Here is a 25,350-nt window from a genome sequence, read left to right as displayed (position 1 = left end):
TCCATCCAGCTGTGAGGCCCCTGTCCCTTTAAGACTTTCAAAAAGCACTTGTTTTTCCTTTGTCCCTGGGGCGCCGGCCGCAGGGACCCGCTTGCAGGTTTTACTGTTCTGTTTTCCTAATATCCAGCACACCACACACTGTGTGTCTGCACTCTGGTGCAAATGGCTAGGGCTGGGTATTTAGCAGTCCTGGGCTCCCTCTCCCTCCCTGCTCCGACTCCTCTCCTCCCACCGGAGAGCTGGGGTGGCGGGCACACTCGGGTCCCACCGGGCCACAGCTTGTATCTTATCCCCTTTGTGAGGTGCTGGGTTCTCGCAGATGTAGACGTAGCCTGGCTGTTGTATTGTATCTTCTGGTCTCTCTTTTAGGAATAGTTGTATTTATTGTATTTTCAAAATTATATATGGTTTTGGGAGGAGATTTCTGCTGCCCTGCTCATGCTACCACTTTGGCTCCTCGTCCCCTCTGCCCATTTTTTAATCAGGTTGTTGGTTTTTTTGGTGAGGCATATGAGTTCTTTATATATTTTGGGCATTAACTCCTTATCAGATAAATCATTTATGAATATATTCTCCCATACTGTAGGTTGCCTTTTTGTTCTGTTGGTTGGTGTCCTTTGCTGTACATAAGGTTTTTAGTTTGATATAGTCCCACTTGTTCATTTTTTTTTTTCCCTTGCCTGAGGAGATGTGTCCAAGGAAAAATTGTTCAAGAGGTTTTTGCCTTCTATGTGTTTCATTGTTTCATGTCTTACATTTAGGTCTTTGATCCATTTCAACTTAACTTTTGTGTATGGAGTTAGACAGAAAATGTAGTTTCATCCTCTTGCATATAGCTATCCAGTTTCCCCGAAGGGGAATTGAAGTTACTGAAGGGATTGTCGTCTCTCCATTGTATATTCATGCCTCCTTTATCAAATATTAATGGACCATATATGTGTGGGTTTATATCTGGACTCTCTGTTCTCTTCTATTGATCCTGTTTTTATGCCAGGACCATACAGATTTTTTTTTTAGTATTTATTCAAGTCTTTTTTTTTTTTTTTTTTGCTAACATTAATCTACAATTACACGAGGAACGTTATGTTTACTAGAGTCCCCCCTTCACCAAGTCTCCCCGACAAACCCTATTAGTCACCATCCATCAGACTGAGCTGCTGTAGAATCACTACTTGTCTTCTCTGTGTTGCACAGCCCTCCATGTGCCCCCCCCCACATTATACATGCCAATTGTAATATCCCTTTTCTTTTTACCCCCCTTATCCCTTCGTTCTCACCCATCCTCCCCAGTCCCTTTCCCTTTGGTAACTGTTAGTCCATTCTTGGGTTCTGTGAATCTGCTGCTGTTCCGTTCCTTCAGTTTTTTCTTTGTTCTTATATTCCCCAGAGGAGTGAAATCATTTGGTACTTGTCTTTCTTCACCTGGCATATTTCACTGAGCATAATACCCTCTAGCTCCATCCATGTTGTTGCAAATGGTAGTATTTGTTTTCTTGTTACGGTTGAAAAATATTCCACTGTGTATATGTACCACATCTTCTTTATCCATTCATCTACTGATGGACACTTAGGTTGCTTCCATTTCTTGGCTGTTGTAAATAGTGCTGCGATAAACATAGGGGTGCATATGTCTTTTTCAAATTGGGCTTCTGCATTCTTAGGGTTAATTCCTAGGAGTGGAATTCCTGGGTCAAATGGTATTTCTATGTTTAGTTTTTTGAGGAACCTCCATACTGCTTTCCATAATGGTTGAACTAATTTACATTCCCACCAGCAGTGTAGAAGGGTTCCCCTTTCTCCACATCCTTGCCAACATTTATTGTTTGTCTTTTGGATGGTGGCTATCCTAAGTGGTGTGAGGTGATATCTCATTGTGGTTTTAATGTGCATTTCTCTAATGATTAGCGATGTGGAGCATCTTTTCATGTGTCTTTTGGCCATCTGAATTTCTTCTTTGGAGAAGTGTCTGTTCAGCTCCTCTGCCCATTTTTTAATTGGATTACTGGCTTTTTGTTTGTTGAGGCACATGAGCTCATTATATATTTTGGGTGTCAACCCCTTATTGGATATGTCATTTACAAATACATTCTCCTATACTGTAGGATACCTTTTTGTTCTAGTGATGGTGTGCTTTGCTGTACAGAAGCTTTTTAGTTTGATATAGTCCCACTTGTTCATTTTCACTTTTGTTTGCCTTGCCCAGGGAGATATGTTCATGAAGAAGTTGCTCATGTTTATATTCAGAAGAGTTTTGCCTATGTATTTTCCTAAGAGTTTTATGGTTTCATGGCTTATATTCAGGACTTTGATGATCCATTTTGAGTTTACTTTTGTGTATGGGGTTAGACAATAATCCAGTTTCATTCTCTTTCATGTAGCTGTCCAGTTTTGCCAACACCAACTGTTGAAGAGGCTGTCATTTCCGCATTGTATATCCATGCCTTCTTTATCGTATATTAATTGACTATACATGCTTGGGTTAATGTCTGGACTCTCTATTCTGTTGCACTGGTCTGTGGGTCTATTCTTGTACCAGTACCAAATTGTCTTGATTACTGTGGCTTTATAGTAGAGCTTGAAGTTGGGAAGCAAGATCCCCCCTGCTTTATTCTTCCTTCTCAGGACTGCTTTGGCTATTCAGGGTCTTTTGTGGTTCCATATGAATTTTAGAACTATTTGTTCCAGTTTGTTGAAGAATGCTGTCGGTGCTTTGATAGGGATTGCATTGAATCTCTACATTGCTTTAGGCAGGATGGCCATTTTGACACTATTAATTCTTCCTAGCCAAGAGCATGCGATACATTTCCATTTATTGGTATCCTCTTTAATTTCTCTTAAGAGTGTCTTGTAGTTTTCAGGGTATAGGTCTTTCTCTTCCTAGGTTAGGTTTATTCCTAGGTATTTTATTTCCTGATTTCTCTTTGTACTAGTTTTTTGTTAGTATATAGGAAGGCAACAGATTTCTGTGTATTAATTTTGTGTCCTACAACTTTGCTGAATTCGGTTATTAATGGTTTTTTGGTGGAGTCTTTAGAGTTTTCTATGTATATCATGTCCTCTGCAAATTGTGACACTTTAACTTCTTTCTTCTACTGTAGACACCTTTTATCTCTTTGTTTTGTCTGATTGCCCTGGCTAGAACCTTCAGTACTAGGTTGAATAGAGTGGTGAGAATGGACATCCTTTTTCTTGTTCCGTATGTAAGAGGAAAAGCTTTCAGCTTTTTGCCATTCTGTATGATGTTATCTGTGTGTTATGTGGCCTTTATTATGTCGAGGTACAGTATCCTCTATTCCCATTTTGTTGAGAGTTTTTATCTTGAATGGATGTTGAATTTTGTCAAGTGTTTTTTTAACATCTGTTGAAATGATCATGTGGTTTTAATACTTTGTGTTAATGTACATGATGTTGATTAATTTATAAGTATTATACCATCATTGCATCCCTGGAATAAATCCAGTTGGTCATATTGGATGATCCTTTTGATGTATTTTTTTAATTCAGTTTGCTGATATTTTGTTGAGGATTTTTGCATCTATTCATCAGGGATATTGTTATGTAATTTTCTTTTCGTGTAGTATCTTTGTCTGGTTTTGGTATTAGAGTGATGCTCTCCTCACAGAGTGAGTTTGAAAGTACTTCTTCCTCTTCTAGTTTTTGGAATATTTTAAGAAGGGTGGATATTAGGTCTTCTCTAAATGTTTTGTAGAATCAGCTGTGAAGCTGTCTGGTCCTTGAGTTTTGTTTATTGGTAGTGTTTTGATTATAGTGGTTGACTTTTTAAAAAGGATTATAGAGATATTCCTAGTCCCTATATTACTGGTGTACTGGAGATCTGTCAATTTTTAAATAACTAAAGAACAGAGAAAAGACCTAGCAAAATTTTAGCCTAAAATTTGACTTTTTTAGAACCTGTGTTCACTTTAAAGTTCATAAAAGTAAAGAAGAAACTCACCATAATTTGTGAGGATATGTGACTAAAAATAATTTTTTCTTTGAGATTCCTAAATAGTATTACAGTATGAAAGTAAATTCACATATATGAACATAATTAAGTCATAATTGTCTTGGATCTGATTGACCAGCAGGACAGATATATTTTAGAGGGTTCTGTTTCATAGGTGAAATTAGGAAAGACTGTAAGAAATAGAAGTAAAACAGTCTCAATACAGTCTTTTATGCTAGAAGGACATTACTGTGATTCCATCTGCACCACTTCTAGCTATTTAATCTTGGGAAGACTCAGGTTCCTCATCTGTAAAATTGGAATAACAGTGCTACTTAACAGGGTTTTTGTGAGGATCATATTAGTTAGTTCATGTAAAGCACTAATGCCTGGAATGTGGTTAAGTATACATTCATTTAACAAATATTTTTTGAGTATCTGTTCTGTGCCAAGCACTGTTGATGTGCAAAGAATACAGTAACTCAAACTGACATAAATCCCTGCCTGGAACTTAAATTTTAGTGTGTGAGACAGACAATAAGCAAAAAGTATAGCTATTTAATACAGCATAAGTGCTAAGGAGAAACAGTTAAGCAGTGGTGGGAGGGTATGAAAAGAGGGTGAGGAACTTCACTGAGAAAATGAGTTTTGAAAGGATATCTACAGGAAGTAAGGATGATACAATAAATAGAAGCTGCTGTTCTTGTTCTGCTCTGTCTTTATGTACTATAACTTCAGTGCTGAGATTCCTAGTTTTAAATGCACCTTTAAAAAACGTCTTCTCAGTTTGAATTTAGATATCTTTAGAGAAATATCTTTTTGTTTTTAAACCCTCTTGGTCAGGTACTTGTTTTGGCTCCTACAAGGGAACTGGCAAACCAAGTAGCCAAAGACTTCAAAGATTTAACTAGGAAACTCAGCGTGGCATGTTTTTATGGTGGAACATCTTATCAAAGCCAAAGTGAGTAAATATGTGTGATAGTGCAGAGATCTATTTGCTACTGAAATCTAAAGAAATGATGTGAAAATATATATTTGATTATTTACGTATTACTGATATTTCTCTCCTTTCACAGTCAGTCATATTCGAAATGGCATTGACATCTTGGTTGGGACACCTGGTCGTATCAAAGACCATCTGCAGAGCGGCCGATTAGATCTTTCTAAACTGCGCCACGTTGTGCTTGATGAAGTGGATCAAATGTTAGATTTAGGTTTTGCTGAACAAGTTGAAGATATTATCCATAAATCCTACAAAACTGGTATATCCTAGTTCAAAATGAGCATATTAGCAATTATTCCCTTATCTAAAAACTTACGAATTCTTTAATAATTTTTATTATTATTTTGTCCCCAGAGTTATAAGAAAACTGAAGCCATTTGGCATCTGTTTTTTTCCTGAACAGGAAAATGCAATAGTGTACTTTAACTGTTTTCTTAGCATTCTGTGCTTTCTTTCATTTTTTTTTTTATAGTCAGTGGTTATTTTACTGATTTCTTTGCTAATTGTTCCTTCTTAAATTATCACCTGCCTTCTGGGTTCAGTTTTCTTCATATTTCTCCATAGTTGTGAAAGTTATAAGTTTTAGTAATTAAGTTTGTATGTTCAAAATTAACCGCAAGTTTTGAATTTTTCATTATTTCTTTGAATTTTGGAGGGATTTTTAATATGGATATTAAGAAAGCATTTGAATTCTTTTTGTTTATTTAAGATTCTGAAGACAATCCTCAGACTTTACTTTTTTCTGCAACTTGCCCACAGTGGGTATACAAAGTTGCAAAAAAATACATGAAATCCAGATATGAACAGGTTGACCTTGTTGGAAAAATGACTCAAAAGGCTGCAACTACTGTGGAAGTAAGTAGCTTTCCAGTATGATAGATGTTAGCTTTTAGTTGGTATTTTGAAATTTGTTAAAGCTGAACTTAAATTTTGGGTACCAATTCAGACCAAACCTCTCTTTTTTTGCTCTTAGTTAGTAAGATACTTAGTATTTGTATGATTTGAGACTGAGGAGCAAAATAGGATAAGTAGTGGAGGTCAAGTATGGGAACAGGCAAGTTCTAATAAGAAATATACAAGCAGCTATAGTGATAGATTTAAAGTATGTAGAATGTGAGAAAGGAGGTGATGCATATCAATTTGAAAAGAATAGTGCTGGAATAATTTAGTAAGCTTAGGTGAGAAAAAGATCCTCATCTTACACTTCATGCCAAAAAAATTTCCAAAAGATTTAAAACAAATTAAGCATAAAATCATAAAGCAGATATAGATAAATAATTACTTGATTTCAGGAAAAGGAGGCTTTTCTAAACATAAAGTCAGTAGATGATACCATAAAGGAAAAGGTTGATAATTTCAACTCCATGAAAATTTAAACCAATAGTATGTTATTAAAAAAAGAATTAAAGGTAATATTTGCATTATTATGATAGGTTTGTACCATATGTGTCACTTTTCCATTTAATAGTTGTACATACATGTATGTAGATAAAAATATACTAAATGAACAATAGTATAATCTGTAAATTCAATGTAATGATTAAAAAGAATGAATTGAGTGATAAAAAACAAATTTCAAAATACATGCTTTTTAAAAAACTGCATATATAATGCTTTTCAAAAAAATGCACATATAATGCCAAATGTATTCCTTATATATTTATGTAAATGTATAAAGGTTGGTTGGAAGGATACACATCAAACTAATAACAATGATTACCCCTGGGAAAGAGGACTTTCATACTATGGGATGGTCAAAAGAGGCTTTGTATATTTTTGTAATGGCTGAAAATTTTACAATAAGAATGTAATTTAAAACTGTATCAGTGAAAAAAAGTTTTTTCATATATTTGGAAACATGAAAATCATTCTATAAGGGATCTTAGCAGCAAGCTTTAATGACCATCTTTTCTATACCCCATAAAATCTTCATCCGTGCATCTGAAGCAACTCAGTCATCATTTCATCTTCATGTAATTGTATATATTTTTAAAAGGATAAGGGCTCTTTAAATAAAAACAAACAGCCACAAAATTGTCACAGTAGGAAAAAAAACAATAAATCTCTAATATTATTAAATATCTAATGTCCACATTACCCTAGTTGTCTTTTTTTTTTTTTTATAGTATGGACCTAGATCCAAATAAGATTCTTACATTACCATTGGTTTGTATGTGTCTTAAATCTTTTATAATCTACAGGTTCCTTTGTCCTTTTTTATCCTTGCAATATTTTTTTTTAGGATTACTTTTTTCTTATATCATTAATCTACAATTACATGAGCAACATTGTTTACTTGACTCCCCCATCATCACATCCCCTCCACATACCCTATTACAGTTACTGTCCATCAGTGTGGTAAGGTGCTACAGAATCACTACTTGTCTTCTCTGTGTTGTATAGCCCTCCCCATGTTCCCCCCAGCATTATGTCTGCTAATAGTATTACCCCTTTTTTTCCCCTTATCCCTCCCTTCCCACCCATCTTCCCCAGTCCCTTTCCCTTTGGTAACTGTTTGTCCATTCTTGGGTTCTGTGAGTCTGCTGCTGTTTTATTCTTTCAGCTTTTTTCTTTGTTCTTATACTCCACAGATGAGTGAAATCATTCCTTGCAATTTTTTATTGAAAAGAACTGATCATTTGTCTTAGGAGTTTCCCACAGTCTCAGATTTGCTGATTTGTGATCCAGTGGTGTTATTTGACATGTTCCCTCTGCCTTCATTTTCCTGTGAGGTGATGGTTAGATTGTGAGGCTTGATCAGATTCAGATTCTCTTTTTCTTAAGAACTGGAGAAGCAGCACTGTCATAGGTGGTACAAAGGATTCTTGGTTTTTTTCTTTGTGCTTTTTTCTGTTTTCCAGGTGTTCCATAATTCATATGTTACATTTTTAAAAGTTCTGCTCAGATAATGTTAAAATGCACAGATTTAAAATGTTGTTTTCCCATTTAAAATGTTTTTTCCCAACATTTTATCATGAAAATTTTTAAACACACCAAAAAGAAAGAACTTTACAGTGAACCACATATACCCATCTGCTAGATTCTACCATTAATCTTTTACTGTATTTGCTTCATCACATATATACCCATCCCTATATCTGTCTTATTTTTTGTTCAATTGCAGAAATCAATAAATTTCCACATAAATATTTTAATATGCATATCATTAGCTGCAGCTCAATATTTAGATTTTTTTTACTGAGGTAAAATTGACATAACAAATTAACCTTATGAAGTATACAATTCATTGTCAGTACATTCATGGTGTTGTACAGCCATCACTTCTATCTACTTCCAGAATACTTCACACTCCCAAAGGAAACCCTATAAACATTAAGCAGTTACTGTCCATTCCTCCTCTTCCCAGCCCCTGGGAACCACCAGCCTGCTTTTTGACTCTGGATTTTCCTATTGTGGATATTTCATGTAAATAGAATCATACAATATGTAACTTTTGTGTTGGGCTTCTTTTTACTTAGCATAATGTGTTTGAGGTTCATCCATATAATAGTTAAAAATTTAAAAGATTTGTATACAAAAAAGTTCAAGTGTACATTTGTTTAGTTTTGAATAATTCATGCATGTGTATAACCCAAACTCCTATGAAAATATAGAATATTCCATTATCCCAGAAAGTTCCCTCATAGCCTCCCATCCAGAGGCAACCACTGTTCTCATTTTTTTTCCACTGTAGATTAGTTTTGCCCATTCTAGAACTTCATGTGTAATCACACTATGTATGTACTCTTTTTTTTTTTTTTTTGTAAGGCTTCATTTACTCAGCATATGTTTTGACACTCATCCATATTGTTGCATGCATCAGTAGTCAGTTCCTTTTTCTTTTTTTGGTGTTGGTTCCCTTTAATTACTGAATAGTATTCCATTGTATAAATATATTACAATTTGTTTATCCTTAAACCTATTGGTGGCCATCTGTATACTCTTTTGGAGAGAATTATTGTCTTATTGTCTCCCAGGAAGGCTAATTCTTGAACAGATAGGAAAAAAAAGTACAAGAGAAAGCTTTTTCACTGATTTTAATGAAACAGATATTTGGCGTTTTCTTCCCACAAAGCATTTGGCCATCCAGTGCCATTGGTCTCAGAGGCCAGCAGTCATTGGAGATGTCCTTCAAGTCTACAGTGGGTCTGAAGGGAGGGCTATTATTTTCTGTGAGACCAAAAAGAATGTAACTGAAATGGCCATGAATCCACACATAAAACAGGTAAGTCTCTTCTCATGCTTTCTCTATTTGAGATTATAGGGATAACTCACTGACTGAACTGTCCTTTGTGGACCAACTTTGATAACAATTCTTAGAATTGAGTCTAATTCAGAAGGAAATTGTAGCCAGCCTCTCATGATGTGTTAAGTCGGGATAACTCACTGACTGAACTGTCCTTTGTGGACCAACTTTGATAACAATTCTTAGAATTGAGTCTAATTCAGAAGGAAGTTGTAGCCAGCCTCTCATGATGTGTTAAGTCAGGAGAGAATTCTATCCATTTTCATCCAAAGATTTTTCAAAACTTTGCAGTTCTGATCTTGAAAATAAAAAGGTTGAAACAAAATGAGTTTCTGTGGGTAATATTTTAGAGTTGTGTTACAAAATGAATCAAATATTTATTGAGCAAATGGGTCAGAATACTAAGTCCACATGTCTTTTTTTCTTTTAACTTTTTAATAGTAGAAATTTTCAAACATACATAAAAGTTGACCATGTGATGAGTCCCTGTGTATTTATTCTCCAGCTGCAACAATTATTTCATCCAGATGCCTATTCACTGCCTGTTCCTGAATTATTTTGATGCAAACTCATATTATTTCCATAAATATTTGGGTATGTGTCTCTAAAAAAAAGGGTTATTTCTTAAAAACCCACACTACTATGATCACATCTAAAAATTAATTTTAAGTAGTAATTAATATCTTCAAATACCAATTAATAAATCAGTATCAAATATCAATTGCTGCAGATTGTATCAAATATCAATCATGTATTCAGATTCTCAGTTGCCACTTAAATGCTTTGTTTTTTCTTCTGTGGCTATTCTAGAATCTGAATCCAAAAGTGATTTTACATTGTGTGATTTCATTAAATCTCTTTAAAATATGGATTCCTTCTTCAATTATTTTTTTCTTGGAGATTTTTAAATTGTTGTTTAAGAAACCAAGTTTCCATAATCTAGATTATTTCTTCCCTGTGGCATCATTTAGCATGTTCCTCTGTCTTCTGTATTTCCTGAAAATTCAGATTTATTTGTTTATTTAGTATAAAACTATTTCATAGATGGTGGGCTTCCATCAGGAAGTATGTATTATCTAGTTCTTTGTCTTTCTGTAATGTCAATACCCATTGATAATAATGCTATCCATCCTTATGTCACTGTTTCTCCAGTCATTTTTTGCTGTCTGTGACTAGTTACCTAGTAGATTCCTGATGAAGGGTTCATGGAAACAATATTACCTGTTGATGATAGCTTATCTGTTTTTTGCTTTTTTAAATGGAGGTACATACAGTAAAATGCACAAATCTTAATGTATAGCGTGGTGAATTCTGACATGTATATACATTCATGTAACCATGATAATAGTTTGTAAATTTATATCTGAAAATTATCTTGACTAGATATAAAAATCTTGGTTCACATTTTTTTTCCTTCAATATCTTAAATATATTTTTCCACTGTTTTTGGAATAAAACATTCTATAAAAAATCTGATGCCAGTCTGATTTTTTTTCCATGTAAGTGATTTGGATGCATTACCTGAATGCAAAAGACTTTTTTCTTTTGCTTTAAAATCAGTAGTTTTACTAGAAAATATTTTGGTGGTGGTCTTGCTGACCTTTTCTGAGTACACAGTGTACGCTTTCAGTTTGTAGGTTTAAATACATATTTTATAATTTCAGCAAAATTTTCTTCAATTACAATATTTTAGTGTTTGGTTTATCTGATTCCTTTGTTTTTCTTTCTTTAGCATCTCATTTTATATATATATATATAGAGAGAGAGAGAGAGAGAGAGAGAGTGAGAGAGAGAGACTCCTTTTTCCTTTCTCCTTTGTCACTTTATCTCAAATCCTCTTCATTTTCTTTATTTCAATTTTCTGTTTCCTGTTTTTAAGGCATTAACTATTGTGGCAGTCTTGTGTTCCTTCCAGTATAGTCTTTATTTGTAAAGTTTATTTTTTTATTTCTACTTCTTTTTATTTCTACTTCTTACTTGAGTCACTTCACCTCATTTTTTAGTTTTTCTCCTCCTGATTTTTCTTGCTTTTTGATACATTGTTTAAAAAATTTCTTTTAGCTCATTCAGAAATATAATCCTGTACTTTTTTGTGGGCATACCTTTCTAGAGCTTTTTCATTATTTGTGGATATTATTCTGCTTATTTTTTCCCCTTCTAATTACTTTCTATAAGATATAACTGTGGTCTTTTCTGTTGCTCATTTTTAGATGAAATTAATCTTTCTGAACTTTAGATGGGGAGGCATGAGTCAGAAGTTTTCTAGCTTCACAGCTCTAGAGCTGCTGCTTCTGTTATTTTTGTTAGTGTTTAAGAATTTGGACTGTAAATTATAACTCAGTAAAGCTATTAAAGAAAAAGGTCTCATACTTTCTGAGCTCTGTCTGTCCTTCCCCTTACTTTTATCTGGATCTTTTATTTTCTTCTGTGATCTCTGGCATCCTCAGTTTGGATTCTAGGTCCAACAGTTTCTCCTCATGTGGCTTCATCCTGGCAAGGGAGCATTGGTTATTTTTGAAAATTCTTACAGGGTCCAGGCTGCTCCAGCCTCTTTCATACCTTACCTCCAGCTCCTCACAATCACCTTGAGTGTGCAAAAACTCTCCCAGTTTCAGCTGCTGTTCTCAAATTGGCCCATTATGCTTTCTGGGGAGTATCTGTTGTTAGGACCAGCAGATTCCCCCCATACCTACAGATCTTCATTCTACCTGCTCATGTTTTAGAAATTGTGAAAATACCTTGTCTCACTTAGTTTTGTTGTAGATGTTGTCTGTGGAATTTTAGTTTTATCTTAGTTGCTCTGTTTGTTTTTATGTGGGAACTGAAAGACTATGCTGTCACCATCTTCCCCAGTGCCCTTTCAATTAATTGTACAGCTTTAGTTTTGTGTATGGTATAAACAGATACTAAATTGTCAAAGAGTGTTGGAGGGTAGTTGATTTACTTTTGCTCAGCAGTGTCTCCTTTGCTGTCATTGCTTTAGAATACTCATCAGCAGTTGTCTTGTAGAAGCTTTTGCTTTATCTTGTAGGGAGGAATTGCCTTGCTGCAAAGGCTGGGTGAGAATTCTCTTACTGGACAATTATCAGTTTCTATGGTTGAGAATAATGCAACTTCTCCTCTGCTGGTTTGCTACTTAGGTAAAAAGTAGTGGTAGCATATCATCATTATGGGGATATGGGATTTTATAGACTAACAAGGGAACTTTAATGGTTTATTTTTATTTTCAAATATTAGTATTTCTTAATGGCAATTTTTTTTACCAGAAAAATGCCTTCTTACTCCAAACAGTTACAAACACGCAAACTTTTGGAAAATAATTTATTCATAATTTGGAGACCTGGAAACCATCACTGACATTATGAATGTAGTATGTCCCCCTTAGGAATAATTATCAAGTAGAAAGTCAGTGTTGTATCAAAAATTTTTAAGTGAATTTGAAAAATTCACTATGAAAAACTGACTACCTTAAACTATGTTTGCTTATGACTTTTAAAAATAATATGATAATATCTCCTTTCTTGAAACATTTCTTGTAACTTGGATTCTATAATATCACACAGGTTTTCTTCCTTCTCTGGCAAACTTTCCCATTTTGTTGAGGTCTTTCTGTATCCTTGCTTGCCCTTAAATATTGGCATCCCTCACAGTTCTAACTTCTGTACCCGCTTCCTCTCACTAAACTTACTCTTCCTGAGCTTAGTGATTAACAGCACAGGCTTTGGAGGCAGACAGATCAAAGCTTAAACACCTTGAGCAAGTCACTTTACATTTTTGTGCTCATGTCTTTAAAAAGTGGTATTAAAAATAAATTATTTACACTTTTATGATTTAAATGAACTAATTTACTTAAAGCATTTAACACAATGCCTTTCTTACGCCAAGTTGTCAATAAATGCAGAAATATATAAGTATAGTTGTGCATATATCCCATCACTCCTGTGGCTCTGGTCATTGTGTATATGCTGATGATGTACACATCTTTTTCCAGGTTAGCTCTCCCAGACCTGTGTTTATCCTATGGCCACAGATAATCCAACCCATTATAGAACTAAAATTGAATTTATTCTCCTATGCTCTTATACCTACTCTGTCTGCAGCATTCCATATTGTTGAATGATACATCTGATAGACTGAAGTCAAAAAACTGTGTATCACCCTTGACTTTTCCTTACCATTTACCATCCACTGAACTATAAAGTATTTTGGAGTCTATCTCCTATGGTTTAAAATGATCCATTTATTTTCCTACTGTTTCTTTCCTACTGTTTTTTCTGCATTTTTTTTTTTTTTTGCAGAAACTCAGAATCTTGGAGTCATATATAATATGTTCTTTCCCTTATACTTCATTTCCACTCCCTTAACCAAGTCCTTACAGTTTCTTTTACTAATAGTTCCTGAATTTGTTTATGGCTGAGTCCCTACTTACCTTTCCAGTCTCCTCTTATTATCACACTTTTCCTTAATTTCTTATTTTAAATTTATTATTTTTACAAGCAAAGAGTAGTTAAAAAAAAAGTATGCACTCTATCTCCTAATTTCTTTACTCTTCATACATGCCATGTTTTTTCTCCCAGACAGCTCGAACTTGTAGTCTACCTTGCCTCGGAGCTCCTACTCACCTTCAGATATCAGTTCAGAGCCTCACTTTTCAGGGAATTCTTCCTTGCCACAAAGTAGGTCAGGTTGTTCTTCTATAAATGGTCTTTGCTTCTTAGACCTGTGTGTCAGCCATTACTTGTTGGCTAAGTTTATTTGCATGCCTGATTATTTGATTAATGCCCATTTCCCTGACCAGAGTAGAAAGACCCTGAGGACAGAGGCAGTCTTATTTTTGTTTGCCATTTTATCCCTTGTGCTTGACATATTGTAGATTACTAAATACCTGCCGAATGAATGGATGGCCATTTCCACTGATAACTCTTCTGAATTTTTGCAAACAAGAGACTACTACCAAGTAGCCAGAGTGTTCCTTCTACAATGCACATATGTTCATGATAATCTGCTTACAATAAATTGTTCCATATTGTCTTTAGGATAAAATTCATGTTCCTTTCAGTCTCACTTCTCACCACTTCCCCTCTTCAGTTTATGCTTCAGCAATACTCCCAATATTTGTTGTTCCCCAGGGCATACTATTTAGGTATGATAGTCCAGAACTCCCTAGCCTCCTGCTCCTCCTCTGACCTGACTCCCAGTTCCTGTCAGGTCTCAGCTTCAGTGCTGCCTTCCCCTCAAACAAGACTGAGGAAGGTTTCCTCTTAGGTATTCCTATAACACTGTGCATCTGGCTGTAGCTCATATCTTATTGTATCGAGAACGCCTGTCATCTGATCCAGGGCTATCTCTGTTTGACTGTTAGAGAATCTGGCATTGTGCCTGGCACACAGCAACTACTCAGTGAATTCATTCATGAATGCATTAGGCTTTAGATACTAAAGTTTAGGTACTGGATTAAGTCATTATATTAGAACTTTCAAGTTTTTCTAGTGACTAGGAAGTTAACATGTAATAAGAAAAATTATTTGCAACACAAATGGAAGATAAATATATGAATAGTATAAATAGGTTCAACTTCACTAAAAGTTACAGAAATTAATTAAAACAACATTGAGAAATCATTTTTGCCTGTTAGATTCACAAGAATTATAATGATTCATAATATACAGGGTAGGTAGGGTATGATGAAATAAACCTCAGAATTGTGGAAGAGTGAATGGGCACAACCTCTTTGGATAATAGTTTTGCAACAGCTATTAAAACGTTAAATGTTCATAATTTTCACGTAATTCAACTTCTACATACATCTCCTGCTAACATACACATCTGCTAAGAAATTCACTTGTTCATTGTAGCATTGTTTCTCAGGTAAAAATTTGGATATAACCCAAATGTTCACTAGTTGGATATTGCTAAAATAAATGATATTGCATCCAAATGGAGAAATAATACATAGAATAAAAGTTAAGTAGAGTTATATCTATAGATGTGGAAAAATGGCTAAGATATAAGTTTTAAAGCCATTTACAGAACAGTATACACACACAGTATGATCCTATTTTTACAAGTATATATACATAATATGTTACTACATCTAAGTAGTGTGTGTGTGTATATTAAAAAGAAAATATCTGGAGGAATGTTCACCCATCTGTTAATAGTGGATTATTAGTAAGCTGATAGTAAGTGAAGCTTTTACATTTTACATCAAATATTTTCTGTAATGTTTGTTGAACAATAAGCATGCATTATAATTATCAGAAAATATGATTAAAAAACAACAGCACAGATGGTGTGCTGTTAGAGTGCTGTCAATTATGAGTTGTACTTATTTTTCTCCTTTTGTCAAATAGAATGCCCAGTGTTTACATGGGGACATTGCACAGTCACAAAGGGAAATTACACTGAAAGGCTTCAGAGAAGGTAGCTTTAAAGTTTTGGTGGCCACCAATGTGGCTGCCCGTGGTTTGGACATTCCTGAGGTTGACCTGGTGATTCAAAGTTCTCCTCCACAGGTAGGAAATGAAGTTTGATTTGGGGAAAATAAGAGCAGCTATATAAATGGCTATTTTATTTACAAGATACTGCTTGGGATACGAAAAATGTTACCTGTTCTTACTCTAAGCCATTTTTTTGTTAGTGGTGGTAAACTGATCAGAATCTGATGCGTTTGCAAATACGTAACCTCATTGTTTGGATCAAAGCATGGAATGATACAAGGGAATATAAAGTTATTGTTTGATGAGTCCTGGATTAAAAGGTTTTAAGTTACATTCCTTTTATCTCAAAATTCAGCATAAAAATTCTTTGGGATGTTGAAAACAACAGTATTGAATTAAAAATATTATTGGTAGTGGTTTTGTTATTAGCATTATTATTTGGATACTGGAATGACTTTGTAACTTGCCAGATTTTTTAAAAAGTATTATCTCTTATTTTTAGGATGTTGAGTCCTACATTCATCGCTCTGGGCGCACAGGTAGAGCTGGTCGGACAGGGATTTGCATATGTTTTTATCAGCCAAGAGAAAGAGGCCAACTAAGATATGTGGAACAAAAAGCAGTAAGTAGACTTAAATTATTTCAGGCTTATTACCTAAATGGTGCCTTAGAAAAACCGCTTAATGTTTGTTCTCATAAATAGATCTTTGTAACTTTTCTCAGTGTAAGCCGCATTTGGATGTGAAGCATGTGAAGAGCTAAATTTATATTAGTTGCAAGACTTTGTTCTAATACAGCTTTTACTGTGAAGACAGAGAACTGACTTTCTCATTTTTCCCATGAATTTCTCCCTTGATAACTAAAATCAGAAGTGCACTGTGATTTCAGTACCTCTTATTCCAGCACTCAGAGGGGTGACTGTGACATGGTCTTGTTTTTACAGTTAAGATTATATTGAATAATGGTACAATACTCAGTTTCTATCAGAAATAATACATTCTTTGTGGTCTGGATTTTATGTGTTTTACATTGTTTCTTATTTCTTGATGTGTGTTTTTATACACTATTTCATATATTTTGTAAAGTGAGATTACATAATAAGAAAAAAAAGTTGATAGATGTAAACAATGTCTTTCTTTTTTTGCATCACCTTTATTTGCAAGAGAAATTCCATGATTGTAATTAAGGGACAATTCACAAAAATTTTTTGTCTTTCCAAAATTTGTTATTGATGATTTATTTTAAAAAGTAGATCTTTTGATTTGCTACAGCTTGGAAATGTTTAAGTCCAAGAAATGGAAATTCAACAAACTATATTAATTTAGGAATTAATTGTAAAAACTTCCATTTTTCTTTAATGTAATTCTTTCATTTTCAGGGAATTACTTTTAAACGTGTAGGTGTTCCTTCTACAATGGATTTAGTTAAATCTAAAAGCATGGATGCCATCAGGTATGCTTTCTGACCTTGCTGAGTAATTTTTTCTTTTGTATTAGGATATTCATCTTTAAGCTCTCCTAGTTCAAAAAAATATCAGAAAATTTAATCACCAGTTTTACCAGCAGACATTTAGTTATGTTTAAATATGAAAATGTTGCTCTTTCTTTTCCCATTCATTCTCTTGCCTTTAATTTTTCTTCACTGTTTGACCAAGAAATTTACTATTTTTAAACCATAGGTCTCTGGCTTCCGTTTCTTATGATGCTGTTGATTTTTTCCGGCCATCAGCTCAGAGACTGATAGACGAGAAGGGGGCAGTGGATGCCTTGGCTGCAGCATTAGCCCACATCTCTGGTGCATCAAGTTTTGAACCACGATCTTTGATTACCTCTGATAAGGTAAAAATAATTGAAACATAGATATCTATCTATTGGGAGAGAAATGGAGGAAAACCTTAACTGAAACTTGCACACCAAAACCTATTCTTCATTTTTTAAGTTGCCATGGAACCATGCAAATTGAGAAAAAGACTCTGTGTAGTTAACACAGTACCATGCAAAGTAAGGATGCCTTACTTTGTGTGTGTGTATGTGTGTGTAACACCATCTGACCTGACTCTGCACAGGTTAATATCAGATGCCAGATCACACCAGAGCCATTGTTTCAAAGTAATTCAAAGATGTATTACTCACTATGGTATAAGTGCAGGGAGTCTCTGGGTAAGGGCACCCATTAGTAAGAATGCCCTCTGATGTCTGGGTGGGGGGAAGAGAAAGACAGAGAGAGAAGACAGACTTGGTGGGAGTGGGGAACAAAAGGATCAAGGCAGGTAAACCCCACATGCTGAACCTGGTGTAGCATATGAGTGCATCTGCAGCGCCATGTTTTCCACCCAGCAGAACACATTTTGGTGTGTCCAACTCTGGTTTTCTCTCCCTTCCCCCCTCCCTCTGTATGTGTGTATACTGTGTACCTTTATTAAAAAATCAGGCTCTAACTAGAGATTATATGTTACATCTCTTTGGTTGTTAACATCTCTCTTTTTATCAGGAGCTGTCTTCCAATCATTTTTATTGATTTTTTTGAAGAATCTAGATGAGTTGTCTAGATCACAGTCTACAGTGTCCTACCTTCTGGATTTGTCTGGTTTTCTTTTCTTCATACATCATTTAACGTTTGCCTTTTCATTCTTTTCTATAAACTGGTGATAATGTCAAAGTTTGATTTTATATACAGGTTAGACAGTTTGGTCAAGAGTACCTTTTAGGAGAAATTGTCTACTTCATACTGCTTCATATCAGGAGGTATATAATGTCAGATTGTTCCAGTACTAATAATGCTTAGTTTGATCACTTATTAAAGATGTAAACTGCTACATATTCCCATATTAAAGGTATGTTTTACTCTCTGTAATTAGTAAGTAATCTGTGGGGTGATACCCATAATAACCCACCAAATACTAAGAAAATATTTAAACCATACTTACTAAGAAAATATTAAGATAGACTTTTAGATCTAAGAAGTACCTAAGAGGTCATTTAGTCTCAACCCTTATCTAATAAAATAATCCCTCTTTGGCAGATGGGTCATCTAGCCTCTGATTAAATGTCTTAGAAACAGAGTCTCAGGGGTTTGAAATTTCTTTTATGGGTTAAGCCAAGATGCAGAGTTTTTACTGTGAATGTCCTACAGGATCTTCCCTTGCTACCTCTTTGACCTCATCTTTTATCACTCTCTCTTGCTTGTTTCAGCTACCCTAACCTACTTGTTATCCAAACATAAACCTGCTCCTGCAAAGACCTTGGTACTTAACTTGCACTGTTTCAAATGTTCTTCATTTTTAACAACCACATGGCTTCCTCCTTCACCATCCAGGGCTTTCCTCAAATATCATCAGTATTTTAGGACTTTCCTGATCACCCCATCTAAAAGAGCTTACCCCTCCTTTTACCTTCTATTCCCTTGCTATGCTTTTTTTTTCATGATGCTTATAACTATAAGCATAACCATGATACTTATGATATTCTATATATTTATTTGCTTATTTCTCCACCCCAACCCACCACTCCTCCCTACCCACAGTAGGATGTAACCTCCATGAGAGAAAGGAGTATTTACTGCTGAATCTCTAGCCCCTAGCACAGTGTCTGGCACCTATATAGGGGCACTCAGTAAAATATTTGCTAGATGAACCCCTCCCTGTGTCTTCTTCATGTTGATACTTCTGCTGTCCAGTGAAGTCTTAACAGAAGAAGTAATTTTTGCTTATGTAATACTCCTTCAAACATTTAAAGGGATTTATGTTCTCTTGTTTTTCCACTCCAAGCTAACTTTTGACTCCTTCAGCATTCCTAAATTTTTCACTACCTTATCTTTTCTCTAATTCTCTAGTTTAGTTATCTCTTAAAGCATGATGATTAGAATTAAGTATAGTCTGTAATTACAGCAATGCATAGAAAGAGGTCCTTTCAATGATATATAAACATTAGTATTTGTTAATATAGTTTTAAAGACATTTTTTTAGCCGTCATGTTGGCTCATAAGAAGTGCACAGGTGAGTCATGAACGGCCCAGAGTTAGAACCTCACTGTTTTGCTGCTGCTGCTTTTTCCCAAACATGATGTGACTCTTCCTTCAGGGGTTTGTGACCATGACTCTGGAGAGCCCAGAAGAAATACAGAATGTCAGCTGTGCTTGGAAAGAACTTAACAGGAAGCTGAGTAGTAATGCTGTGACCCAGGTTACCAGAATGTGCCTCCTAAAAGGAAATACGGTAAGCTTTTCTAGACTAGTAAAATGCTTTTTAATCAGTTGCCATAAATGTTAATGAAGACTAGCAGATTTTGGTCCTCCTTTGTTTTTTTAAGGCCAGTGGGATGAATAATAATGTATTCTCTCTGTGTTAGTTTGTTTTCAGTTGTAAATATTGTGTTTATAAAAATAACCCATTTCTTGTAGAAAGTTGTAAGTTATTCTGCTTAGTTTGATCATAAGTTATCAAAGTTTCTGCCCTTGTATACATGTTATGTGTGATTGTGTGTTTATTCTGAAAGACTAAGCAAATTATGATGGCAGTGGCTGAACAGCTGTATTATTTAGAGAATAAACAGTAGTGGTTTATAAGTGGCTTGCTATTGGTTGTTAATGAGGATAACAAAGTGGATTGTGAATTAAATATTTTAATACATTTATGAAAGAGCAAACTTAAAACCATCTATAATCTTAGTGACTCTGATTTTGTCTAATGGTTTACAGAAAAGACATTATATTTGTTCATTTTACTTCACCATATAGGTTCCCTGTAGCCTAGAATTTATTGATTCAGTTGTCTATTGGAAATAATCATCTCTTTCAAAGTTTAATATTACTTACCTTAAAAAAAACCTTGTGGCAAGTATGAGACAAATACACATTCAGAAAAAACATGGAAGGCAGGGAAAATGTTATAACAAGATCCTTGGGTCAAACTGGTTGCTATGTCCTGGGTTATGTCCTTTTCTTTATCTGATAAACATTGTAGCTTTTCAGGAGAGAAACTTTCTGACACTAAATTTTTTAAAGAATTTACTAGATGAATTTAAGGGATGTGGAACATAAGAGTGTCTACAAAAACTTCTCTAAAGAATACACCAGATTCTTAGTAGTAAGATTCTTTTCATCCCTCCCTCCCTCCCTCCTTCCCTCCCTTCCTTCCTTCCCTCCTTCCTTCCTTCTTCTTTCTTCTTTCTCTCTCTCTCTGTCTTCCCCCCCTTCCCCCTTCCCCCTTCCCCCTTCCCCCTTCCCCCTTCCCTTCCTTCCTTCCTTATCTTTCTTTTGTCTTAGGTATCATTGATTACAATCTTATGAAGATTTCACATAAGCAACATTGTGGTCACTATATTCACCCATATGATCGAGTCCCCACCCCCCAACACCCCACCACAGTCACTGTTCATCAGCGTAGCAAGATGCCACAGGGTCACTACTTGTTTTCTCTGTGTTACACTATCTTCCCCATGACCACCCTCAAACCATGTGTGCCAATCATAATGCCCCTCAATCCCCTTCTCCCTCCCTCCCTCCTCACCCTCCCCAACCCCTTCCCTTTGGTAACTGCTAATTCTTTCTTGGAGTCTGTGAGTGTGCTGTTGTTTTGTTCCTTCAGTTTTTTTGTTTTGTTTTGTATTATTAATATACAATCACATGAGCAACACTATGGTTACTAGATTCCCCCCATTATCAAGTCCCCACCACATAACCCAGTCACTGTCCAGTAGTAGTAGATTCTTATTAGATCTTGTGTTTAGTTACTTTTCTGATTTAGAAAATAAAATAAGCAGCACTCAGTATCATACATTATTATATATTAGCTGTTTAATCCTCTAGGCACTCATGGGACACACATAAGCTTTTGTTTTTTTTGCTAAGAGAAGATTGGCCAGCAAGTATTAGTAAAAAAAAAAATCAACTCATGCATCTAAGTAAAAATGTTTTCATTTTGCTTTTAGGGTGTTTGCTTTGATGTTCCCACAACCGAGTCTGAAAGGTTACAGGTATTTTAAAAGTTTATCTGTTGAATAGTTGAATATGTTTCTCTAAAAATTAGGGATTAAAAGGAAACCATAGGCACAGTATGGTTTTCATGCCTATTTTAATTAACAGTTCCTTAATATAAAATAGCCAATCTGTATCACAATTTAAAATATTTTTTATTATAAATAATTTCAAACATATAAAAAATAGAATTGCATAATGAATCCTCATGTATCTATCACCCAGCTCCAGCAATTATCAACTCATGGCCAGTTTTGTTCCATGTCTTCTTCCATCCACTTCCCCACTCTCCTGTATTCTTTTGTAACAAATGTTAGGCATTCTATCATTTCAACCATAAATATTTCCACATCATACTTAAATGTTAATATGGACACTGTTGAAAAAAATAATAATACCATAATTTAACCCCCTAAAATAATAATTCCTTAAGATCATCCAATTTTGTGTTAAATTTCCCATTGTCTCCTAAACATTTTTTAACACAGGGTCCATACATTATAATTTGATGTTTCATTAGTCTCTTAATCTGTAGGTTCTCCTTCCTTTCTCTTTTTTAAAATTTTCCTTGTATTTTATCATTTGAAGAAAGAGATTTCCCACTGGATTTGCACAGTTTAGAATTTGTCTATTGCATCCCTGTGCATGTGTATATACATATTTTGAAGTAAGAATGAGATTGTTCTGTTTTTTAATGTCTTTTTAAAAACTCAGAATATACTGTGGACACATTTCTGTGTCAGCTATACAGTTACTTATCTTTAATGGCTCCTTGCATTTGGCTGCACGGGTGGCCAACTTTTCTTTATTGGTTTCCTATTTTCTGACATTTACATTATTTCTAAAAATATGTTATTATAAACAGGACAGGCCTAAACGTTGGTATAGCTAACCCTTCATGCACTGCCATGTTTATTTCTTTAAGATGAATTTTTAAGATAACTGCTTGGCCAAAAGATTTGTACATTTTTAAGGCTTGGTCATATATTGCCATCAGTGGTGTGTGCGGGTGCTTGTCTCTGCTCACTCTTATCAACAGGGTATTTTAATACTAATTTCCCTTGGTAACTCTTGATCACAATAAAGACAATATGGCAAGACAAGATATAATGATATTCTTAGGAGCTGTTAATTTTTGTATCTTCAGTTTTACTCCCATACCAAATTGTTTCCAATGGTTACATATTTTAATCTCTAGCTGATGTTGACAATTTTTAATTGCCATCATCAACTCTCACTTCTTGCTTCTGTCAATATACCCACTAAAGGCAGTATACTACTTAATAATGGCCTATTTATTTTGTGCTAAGAAACTAGTGCTCTCTTATAGGAAGTATAAACTAAGTATGAAATCTAGAGTCTCAGAATGAGTCTGAGAGTTTCCCTGAGGATAAAATTTAGGAACTTTAGTGGATGAGCTTTGGCTATATATATATATATTTTTTTTTTCTGGCTTTCAGAAAAATTTTGATCCAGATACTTTGCACTTGATGGGCAGACAGCCTTTAGCTAATAGATAATGGATATTACCAAAAGAGTCTCCTATATTCATGTGCTTGCTAGTGGCTTCTATTTTGCATATATATTAATCCTGTAAATTCCCCCAACAGGCAGAGTGGCATGATTCAGACTGGATACTCTCAGTGCCCCCCAAGTTACCTGAAATTGAAGAATATTATGATGGAAACACATTTTCTAATTCCAGACAGAGGAGTGGCTGGTCAAGTGGCTGGTCGGGCAGGTCGGGCCGGTCAGGTGGTCGATTTGGTGGCCGGTCAGGTAGACAGAATCGACAGGGCAGTCAGTCAGGAAGTCGACAAGACAGTAGAAGACGAAGTGGGAATAGAAATCGATCAAGAAGTGGGGGACACAAACGGAGTTTTGACTGAGTATTTGATAGTTAATCTACCAGTGTGAGCTTGCCTATTTCTGCCTAATCATGTACATTAGCCACCAAAACTTAGGTTATCATAGTTGAGATATGTGTTTGCTACTTGCAAAAAAGTCGGTCGTATATTTTTAAGAAGTATTTCACAAGAACAGTTGTAAACAAATCTCACGCACTTATACCTTTGAATAAAAAACTTCCTTTTATTGTCTCTTTTCACTATGTGTTAAGAATTTTCTCAGTCTTTTAAATTTCTTCCAAAATGTGGCAGTCAAGTTAATGTTACTTAAGGTTACTTGCATTTTAAAAAATGTGGTGTGTTTGTATTTAGACTATTCCTTCCATTGGATATGTGGTAGAAAATAAGAAATCCCTTCTACATTAAAGGGTTGTATAAACTGGTGATATGATTGGTTAGGTGTACCATTTAACTTTTAGATACAGTTAATTAAAAGGGTATGCAAGCAGTGCACACACAATAATTTATTCTATAGATATTGAATGTCTACTCTGTGCCCATCACTGTGCTTATCAGTAGGGATATAATGTGGTGAACAAGGCAGTTGCTATCCTCAAGGAATATAGTTTAAAGACAATCAAGAATTAGGTGAATGAGAGTAACATCTGATGGCTAAGATGAAGGTAGGTATGGAATGCTGGGGACCTGGTGGGGTATACCTAACCAGTCTTAGGAATGGAAGTCTTTTAGAAGTGATACCCAAAAGGAGCAGTAAAGCAAAAAGTATATCAGTTGACCTAGCTCAGTATATGTGCATGGTGTGAAGAAGAGTTTAGAAGGGAGGGAGTTTGCAAGACAGAGAAACCCATAGGCATATGCAGAAACCCAGAGGCAAAGAACACCATAGTCAGTCTGAGGACTTACAATTAGTTCAGTATGGTATGCATGTGACAGGAAAGGAATAAGAGAGAGAAGGATTTAGTATTCACAGGGAGCAGCTTTTAAAGGGCTAGTGTGCATTGTTAAGGATTTAAACATTCTCTTGAAGACAGTGGGGAACCATTGAAAGGGTTTAGAGTAAGGAGTAACATGAAGAGATTTGTGTTTTAGAAAGATTACTGGCTACACTGAAGAGACTAGATTAGAGAGGGGCTAGACTGGAGGCCAGGAGACCTCTTCAGATGCTGTTGGAGTAATCCAAGGCAGAGGGGATGGTGGTCTGCACTAATAATAGGTAACATGTTTTGAGTGGTAAGAACTGAGGCACTTGAGAGGTTAGTACATGTCCAGAATGATAGCTGGATGATACATAGTGGAGTGAGGATTTAAACCAACGTCAATGTAGCTTTGGAATCAGCACTCTTAACTGCTGTGCAAAATAGTCGCAGTGGACATTGAGAAACATGGATAAATTTCATAAGCTTTTAGGAAACAGAATTGTTAGGACTTAGTGCTTGATTGAACTGGAAGATGAGCGAGCAGAAGAATGAAACCTAGATTTCTGTCACTAAGGTGCTAGGAGGAAGAGCATGAAAAGTGAGTGGGGAGAGTGGGAATAGATGAGAGTTAAGATTATATATATTTAAATATTGAGAAGCTTGTGAGATGTAAGGAGATAAACAGTAGGCACTTGGATTTATAGGTTTGAAGCAGGAGAAAGATATGTTCTAGAGACAAAGATTTGGGGATAATAAAAAGTAATTGTAGTTAAGGTTGTAGATGAGATTATCTGAAGTTTAGTAAGAAAAGAGGACTGAGGAGAGAACCCAGAGGCAGACCAATTTTACTACTACATAGAAGAGGAAAGGGAAGCCCATCCAGAGGGGCTAAGAAGACAAAGCCCAGTAGTATGAGCCTTTCAAAGGAACCAGAAGACAAGCCTGTAATAGCCATTG

At 35.2% G+C, this 25,350-nt stretch overlaps 1 protein-coding gene across 2 annotated transcripts in view; it reads left to right on the top strand.

The window, feature by feature from the left end:
- Positions 1-23,715, top strand: part of DDX50 (DExD-box helicase 50) — a 37,390-nt gene extending 13,675 nt beyond the window's left edge. The window contains exons 5-15 of one of the 2 annotated variants that reach the window (XM_017661779.3): positions 4,790-4,907; positions 5,023-5,208; positions 5,659-5,804; positions 9,025-9,174; positions 15,549-15,710; positions 16,138-16,257; positions 17,014-17,087; positions 17,314-17,473; positions 19,714-19,848; positions 21,563-21,607; positions 23,219-23,715. In XM_017661779.3, coding sequence (XP_017517268.1) covers positions 4,790-4,907; positions 5,023-5,208; positions 5,659-5,804; positions 9,025-9,174; positions 15,549-15,710; positions 16,138-16,257; positions 17,014-17,087; positions 17,314-17,473; positions 19,714-19,848; positions 21,563-21,607; positions 23,219-23,497 — 1,575 coding nt within the window. In that variant the 3' untranslated portion in view covers positions 23,498-23,715. The remainder of the gene's footprint in view (positions 1-4,789; positions 4,908-5,022; positions 5,209-5,658; positions 5,805-9,024; positions 9,175-15,548; positions 15,711-16,137; positions 16,258-17,013; positions 17,088-17,313; positions 17,474-19,713; positions 19,849-21,562; positions 21,608-23,218) is intronic. The other variant, XM_017661780.3, reaches the window with a different exon arrangement.
- The last annotated feature ends 1,635 nt before the right edge of the window (positions 23,716-25,350 follow it).

This window comes from Manis javanica, chromosome 7, assembly GCF_040802235.1.
Source record: "Manis javanica isolate MJ-LG chromosome 7, MJ_LKY, whole genome shotgun sequence".
Taxonomy (NCBI): Eukaryota; Metazoa; Chordata; class Mammalia; order Pholidota; family Manidae; genus Manis; species Manis javanica.
The sequence above is the reverse complement of the archived record's forward strand: the minus strand, read 5'-3'. Positions and strand labels throughout refer to the sequence as shown.